This window comes from Gracilinanus agilis, chromosome 4 (genome assembly GCF_016433145.1).
Source record: "Gracilinanus agilis isolate LMUSP501 chromosome 4, AgileGrace, whole genome shotgun sequence".
NCBI lineage: Eukaryota > Metazoa > Chordata > Mammalia > Didelphimorphia > Didelphidae > Gracilinanus > Gracilinanus agilis.
In genome coordinates, this window is record NC_058133.1 from 73,966,469 (window position 1) to 73,974,711 (window position 8,243).

The 8,243-nt window shown below is 36.1% G+C and overlaps 1 protein-coding gene across 1 annotated transcript in view; it reads left to right on the forward strand.

Annotated features, from left to right (window-relative positions):
* The window catches only part of RALGPS2 (Ral GEF with PH domain and SH3 binding motif 2), a 160,919-nt gene that overhangs the window by 125,084 nt on the left and 27,592 nt on the right, over nt 1-8,243 (forward strand). Inside the window, exons 10-11 of the mRNA XM_044674893.1 lie at nt 4,772-4,839; nt 6,650-6,698. Of these exons, the coding sequence (XP_044530828.1) occupies nt 4,772-4,839; nt 6,650-6,698 (117 nt within the window). The remainder of the gene's footprint in view (nt 1-4,771; nt 4,840-6,649; nt 6,699-8,243) is intronic.

The following is an 8,243-nucleotide window of genomic DNA, read 5'->3' on the forward strand; positions in this document are numbered from 1 at the left end:
GCTCATTTTTCCTCAATACATTAACAGAATTCAGTTGATTTTAGTCATAATTTTGCCTTTGCTAAAAAAAGAAAATTATTGTTGAGTTTCTGAACTAGGAAATGAAATAATTTTAATGAGTTATTGGCAAATCTGACTCCAAAAAAGTTCACCATCAAAAGAGATAGGGAATAAGTCTTAAAATTTCATTGGTCTGGGGAACACCAGATGAAGGACTTTTCAGATTGGCACCTTCTATAATTGAAAGCCTCAAGAGAGTTGCCTGGAGGTACATAGCCAGGATGGGCCAGAGGCAAGACTTGGACCTAGATTTCCCTGACTCAAAGTCCACTTCTCTATCCACTATGCTATGCTGCCTCAAGACAATATGGTTCACAAATTGGTCTGAATTAGCAATTTAGCTCTTTTAATTGGGGAGGGGGTGGGGGAATTGCCCCAAACAAATTCATTGAGTCAGTAAGTGAGCAAGCATATATTGGTAAATTCTTTGGCCTTTATTCCTCTCTGGGTCCTGTTTCCAGACTTGAAAACCTACCCCTGTATCAGGTACCTTCATCGCTTTGCCCCTTAGAATGTGAAATCCTTGAAAATAGGGAACCATCTTTTTTGTTGGTGTTGGTATCCCCAGGACTTAGCACACCAGCACATAGTAACTGCTTATTGCCTGATAACTGCCTCAAGGAGACAGGAAAAGGCCTCTTACAGAAGGCAAGATTGGAAGCTATGAAGGAAGCCAGGGAATCTGAGAGTTAGAGGTGAAGACAGAGAGCACCTCAGGAAAGAAGTAAATTCAATGCAAAGCACAAAGTTGGAGAATCATATGCAAAAGCCCCCCTACACCCAGAAAGTTGTCATGTATCACTGAACCATAGAGTGCTTAGAGAACAGTAAAGTCTGAGAAGACAAAAATGGGAGGAAGAGGCCAGATCACAAAGACCTTTAAATTCCAAGCAAAGGTCTTTCTAGTTGATCCTAGAGATGATAGGAAAGCCCTGGTATGTATTGACTAAATAAGGGAGGAGAGTGACATGATCTGACACTAAACACTTCAGGACAGTCTCCCTGGAAACTGAGTGGAGGATGGATCAGAGTAAGGAGACAGAGAAAAAAATTAGTAGACTATTGCAATGGTCCTTGCAGGAGATAATGAAGGCTTCAACTAGGGTTGTGTCTTTGTGATTAGAAAAATGAATTAATACAAAAGACTTTAGAAACAAGATTTGGCCCTGGGCAAACAAGTGAAGTGAAAGCAAAGAATCAATTATGACAGAGTTGGGATCCTCAGAGTGATTAATTAGGTGTATGATGGGGCTTTCAACAGCAACAGGGAAGTTAGCCTGAAGGGATGTTGGGGGGGGCAAGGGTCTAATGAATTCTGATTTGGGCATATTTGAAATGCCCAGGGGAGAGCCAGCTCTAGAGATGGGAAGTCCTGGCCTCAGACACTTCCTAGCTGTGTGACCCTGGGCAAGTCATTTAACTCCCATTGCCTAATCCTTACCACTCTTCTGTCTTGGAACCAATACATAGTATTGTTTCTAAGATGAAAGGTAAGGGTTGTTTGTTTGTTTTTAAAGAAAGTAAGCAGGGGCAGCTGGGTAGCTCAGTGGATTGAGAGTCAGGCCTAGAGATGGGAGGTCCTGGGTTCAAATCCAGCCTCAGACACTTCCCGGCTGTGTGACCCTGGGCAAGTCACTTGACCCCCATTGCCCACCCTTACTTACCACTCTTCCACCAAGAAGCCAATACACGGAAGTTAAGGGTTTTTTAAATGAATGAATGAATGAATGAATGAACGAACAAATAAATGAAATGAAATGAAATAAAGCAAGCAATGCCATGGAGACATCCATTTTGAGAACTCCAAAAAGCAGGTAGTATTCAGGAGAGAAAGGACATTATCTACCTAGAGAGGAGAGCTGATAACATTACCAAGTGAAGAAGTATAGAGGGAAAAGAGAAGAGGGCCTAGGTCAGAGCCTTGGGGCACATGTAAGGTTAGTGGGTATGCCATGAATGATGATATATCTAAGAAGACTGACAAGAGTGATCAGGCAGATAAGAGAGCCAAAGATAAGTGTTGTCATAAAACCCATGGAGGAGACGGTATCTAGCAGGGAGAGTGATTAACAGTGTCAGAGTTTGCAGAGAAGTCAAGGAATATGGGCTTTAGAAAAGGCAGTGAGAATTAAGAGATCATTGGTAACAATTTCTGTTGAATAATGAAATTAGAAACCAGATCATAGACAATTTAGTCGAGAATAAATAAGAGAGGAAATGGAGTCACTTAGTGTAAATTATTTTCTCAGAAAGTTTAACTGAGGAGAAATGAGAGATATTATAACAGCTAACAGGAATGGGAAGACTATGGAAGGGCTTTTGAGAATGGGAGCTCTCATGAGTGCGTTTGTAGGCAGCAAGGGAAGGAGTCAATAGATAGGAAAAGATTGATGATTAGAGAGTGGGAACGATAATGAAAGCAATCTGTTGGAGAAAAGGAGGAGATCAAGTGCTTATAACGAGGTTGGCCTTGTGAAGGGGAAGGGCCAGTCTTCATGTGAGATGGGTTCTAGAAGGAGATAGAGAGGAAAGATATCTAAATGATACAGAGATGACGAAGAGAAGAGAAAAAGATGCTGTTAGCAAGTGGCCTCATTTTTTCCCCCACATTAGCATCAATAAGAAATTATAGCTAACAGAGAGAGAAAACAAAACCTATAAAAAACCTAAATCAAAAAGTCATAGCAGTCTCTGCCATTTGTTCTGGGGATACACAGCCCTGTAGACCTCAGTAGTAGCACATAAGGAAAACGGGGAAATTGATATTCCTTAATGAGCTGTGAAACAAATCATGATATATTGTAAAACATTTTGGACTTGGTGTTAGGCATACCTGGGTATATCGCCTGCCTCAGAGATTTGATAGTTGTGTGACCTTGGATAAGTCCCTTTACTTCCTAGGCCTTAGTTTCCATATCTAGAAAATAAGGTAATTGAACTCAATTGTTTCTTTGAACAAAACAAAATAGTGTCTAATATACTCTTCACAAAGAGTAGGAATATTTAATGCATTTTAAAATTATATACAAAATGTTTAAATAAAAGGGTTTTATAATTAGGGGGCTAAATAAGTTAATTGTAGAATTCATGAATATAGAACACTATTTCCATTGATTCCAGAGAAGTCAGTTTTGTATTTTAGCTTAAGAAGAAGCAGCTTCAGAGAACTCTAGATAAGGGTTTCCAAGATTTTTAAATCTAGCCTTGAAATAAGTCCTATGTTTGTTGATTGACTTCTTATCCTAGAGATGAAAAATATGCACCTTATCTTAAAGATTTGCTATTCTGCCACCAGATGTATTTTGAATAAAACACACAGATGAATATATTTGAGAAATAATTCCCATCTTTCTTCATTAGAATCTTCCTAAAAGATTTCATTTCTTGCCCCCCTTTTCCATAGAAAAAGAATAGTTTGAATGAAGCCTACAGTCCTCAGTCCTATTGGAAAAAACAACTAGAACCAGCCAAGTTGAAGGGCTATTCATTAGCTAATCCTGCTTGGAATCCATCATAAGGGCCAGTGATTATTATTATTGCCTCTCTAGTATTAGCATTGTTTGGTTAAAGAATGCGATGACATAGTTATCCAAATATTCTTCTTAAGAGAAATTTTCCATGTGTAATTTTAAATTTTTAAATAAGAGAACATTTTATATCCCTCATTGATACAAATTATTATAAATAAATACAAATGTATACAAATATACAAATTTCAAAACTCCTAGGAATCTTTTGCTTCTCCATGTTCAAAATCATAAACATCAGGGGGGAAAAGTATCTCTAAATATCATTACTGACAGAGTATCCAAACACAAAACCTTGCCTTTCATACTAGAAAAATAATTATCCATCTCAGACTTAAAGGTACAAAAGAAAGAAATTCTACAAATCCCTTTGTACTTTGTTATTAGTGGCACAAACATCATCAAAGCATTTGCACAGTGTCTACTATGTGCCAGCCACTATGCTCAGGAGTTTATAAATACTATCATTTTATCCTCACAACAACCCTAAAAGTTAAGTGCTATTATGATCACCATTTCACAGTTGAGGAAACTAAGACAAACAGGTTAAGTGACTTGCCCGAGGTCATATAGCTAATAAGTATCAGAGGTTGAATTTGAACGAAAGTATTTCTGGCATCAGGCCCAGTGCTCTAAGAGATCCACTATGCCACCTAGCTGCCTCCAATTTAACTTTTAGGAAGGCAGCAATATTTCCAACTTTAATTATGTTTTCTATAAGAAAAAAATATTTAAACCCTTACTTTCCATACTATATATTGGTTCCATTGCAGAATTGAAATAAAGATTGGGCAGTGGGGGTTAAAGTTAAGTGATTTGCCCAGTCACACAGCCAGGAAATATCCAAGGTCACATTTGAACCCAGGACCTCCCATCACTAAACCTGGCTCTCAATCCACAGAATCACACAGCTGCCCCCTTCTATAAGATTTTTTAAATGTTTTGTCTTTCTGATGACTTTTTTCCTAGAGGATTGCTTTTACAAACAATTAACCTAACTTTGGTCCTCTAGAAAAATTTAGATTTCTGGTTTTATTTGTATATATCATGTTTTATTGGAGAAGTAAGTTATTGAAATTATCTTGTAAAATTATCTTTAGAAATGAGACATTAAAAGTTTATTTCATGAATGTTTGTCTTTAAAGTATTTTAAGTGGATATTGTTGTTTCCTCTTTAAATATAGGCTTTCATTAAAGATAGAGCCAGGGACAAGCACACCACGTTCTGCTGCTTCCAGAGAAGATTTAGTAGGTAACGTCCAATTTGTTTTCATCATCAAGAAATGAAATAACATTATTTTCTCCTAATAAAAAAAAGAAATTCTTTATTACAAGATAATTATCACTTTTCATGGTGTATGCTAAAATTTGTGCTCATATTTTTACTTAGTTTTTATTTTGATCAACAAATTTTTTGACAAAATATATATAAGAAAATGTTTTTGACTACCAACTGTCCTTTCCTAACTCTCCAAACAGAGGCCATTCCATTTAAAAATTATGGAAAGCTGGTTTGATTTTAATATCCTTTTATGAAAAACACGATAATTGTGATGTACAGATAGCAGCAGCCTGACAGAATGGATAATGTGCTGAGCTGATCAGTAAAAGTTGGGTTCAAATCCTGCCTTATACTCTTCTTGTTCCATGTCCTGTCTAAATCTATGTCACATGGTTTATGATTTCCCTGAATGATAAAATCATTCATTCCTTTATTGATATTATGTTGAACTAAGTGCTAAATTTTAATTGCAAATTTCAAGAAATTCAATTATTAAACTTTTTTAATCCTTTACTTATCTTTCATGTAATAGGTATATTTTGTTACATGATCATACAAAATATACAATATGTAATTAAAGGAAAATCAAACTTCAAATTTACTACTTCTTAGTGTGAGTATTGTGTTTAATTTTTTTAAATAATAATTACAAGAGACCCTGGGATACTGAATAGAAAATGTAAGGTAGCTTAACAAGAAATCTCAGAATATCCTAAACATTTTGTTGTCGGATATGATCTTTTATCCTAGAAATACGTAGTTTGGTTTGTCATAATGTTCTGAGTCTTTCTCATCCTGCTAAACTCTTCCCATTTAAATATTTTCCATACTCTACTTATAGAGAAAATGATGCCTACTGTTTCCTTATCAAATCATCCTTAAGGAAAACTCCTGTCTCTGAATTTTAAGTGTCCTCGTAAAATGGAAGGGTTTTTGTTTTTCTTCAGATTTTTTTATGTTTTTGGTGTAGGAAACTCTCTAGTGAGGAAATCCCCTGGCCCATGCAGATCCACAAAAATCTCTTAACTTATCTTAGAAAGTAGCCTGAAGAGCACAAAGCAGTGACTTTTCCTTGATTACACAGTCAGTGCCTATCTTAGGCAGGACTTGAATTCACATCCTCATTACTCTGAAGCCAGCTGTCTTTCTTATCTGCTCTGTAAAACCACCTATTAGAAACAAAATAATACATCGTTTCTAATTTTGTCTGTTCTAATAGACATGGAAAATGATTATTGCTATAAACCATTTTAGAGATCTTCTAGGGTAGACCCTTAAGTTTTATTGATTACAAAGCTAGACCTAGAGAAGTTAGCACTTACCCAAGATTAAGATTGTATAGATAGGTGGCTGAAAAGCCAGGGGGACAAGAATCCAAATTTCTTGACTACCTTCTTAGCATTTTTCCCACCGTGCCCCAATAAATTACCTTTTTGAAGATGAAGAAAGTCTTAGAGGCTAGCAAGTGAAGGAAAAAAGAAAGGCAGTGAAACCACTTTAGTAGCCCAGGAGACTTAAACATTTTCCTGGTAATCCTGTGATGTGTAACTGTTGAATGCTACAGTCTTGCACAAAGAAACATGGTAGCCCAGCATTATGTGGTTACTATCATCCAGTTCTTTTAAATGTGCTTAGTTAAAATGCAGTAAACTTCAGTTATATAAAAGAACAATTATGTCTTTCTCCTTTAAAAGTTAATAATACTTCCAAAGCATATACTGTACATGTTGGCAGCCATCACGTTTTTTGAATAGTTTATGTTTCTTTTTCCAACTGGAAGTTTTGGTAGGGAAATATGAAGAAGCCTGTGTTAATTTTCTTAATAAATGGTCAGTTTTTTATCTTGTCCCTTGTATAATTGAAAAGGACCAACACTAACTTAATGGAAATTTAAGAAATAGCTAGCATTTATATAGTAAATGCTTTACTATATATAATAAATATATTAAAAAATTTAAGGTTTGCAAAGCTCTTTACAAATATTTATCCTCACAACAACCCTGGAAGATAGAGCCTATTTTGCAAATGAGTAAACTTGGGCAAAGCAAGGTAAAGTGACTTGCCCAGGAGCATACAACTAGTAAAGTGTCTGAGGCCAATTTCAGGTCTTCCTGAATCCAGGTCCAGCACTCTTATCAACCAAAAGTAAAAAAAAAATTTTTTAGAGGATCATGATACTCTTCACTATTTAATATTTATTGCTATGATATAACTTCTTTGGGTATACCAACTCAGGAATGATAATCTGTTTTTTGTTTTTTGAGACTGGCTCCCTCACCCACCCAGATGGAAGGTGCACAGGCAGATAGGAGGTCCTGGGTTCAAGTGTGACCTCAGATACTTCTTAGCTGTGTGACCTTGGGCAAGTCACTTAACCCACATTGATGGACCTTACTGCTCTTCTGCCTTAGAGCCAATATACAATATTGATTCTAAGGTGGAAGGTAAGGGTTTTACCAAAAAAAAAAAAAAAAAAAAAAAAGCGCATTTGCTACTCATGAGCTTGATCCTGCTGCTAATTGACATAGGTGCTTTGACTTGCTCTGTTTCTGACCCAGGCTAATTCACCCTTCTTTAGGCAACTTGGAAGCCTCCTATTCTCAAGGGTTCATCACATTGGTGCCTGACTTAGAGGGACACCAGATTGATTCAGCCCTATAGCTCAGACTCCCTAGTTCAAATGGCCCACCAGCTTCAGATAAGGGTGTATCTGCTTTAAGGAAAATGTGCCTTTCTTTTTTTCAGCCTTTCCAATTTCAAAAAAGTTGCATGCGTGTTTATATGAAAGAGACTGTTGAATTCTTTTATACTCGAGCATAAACAGAAGTAATGTGGTTTAACTTTATGACCTCCTTGTACAAACCCTCACATTATTTATTCAGACAAGCTTCAGTCAAAGAATAGGAAAGTTAGTCAAGCTGTGTGGAACAGCCTTTGATTTGGATTCTAATCCTAGCTCTCTACCTTCTTTGAGTAGTGTAATCTTAAATAAGCATCTAACTTCCTAGAACCATGATTGCTTACTTTGGGAAATAAGGACAGAGTCTGCCCTCACAGTAATAATATGATGATCAGAAAAGACAAAAGACCACACAAAGGAACTTTCTTTTTATTATTGTCAATTAAGAAATAAACCCAATGCCCAGCCCTATCTTAATAGACTTTAAAACTTTTCTTTCTGACTTGCCAAACTAAGAGTGATCCAAAAGAAGAAAACTAATTGTTCCTTATTTTCAGTAGAGTGCGTGCGCGTAGCACACTTTGCAAACTTTAAAGGACTACATATATATATATATATATATATATATATATATATATATATATATATATATATATATATGTGTGTGTGTGTGTGTGTGTGTGTGTGAATATTC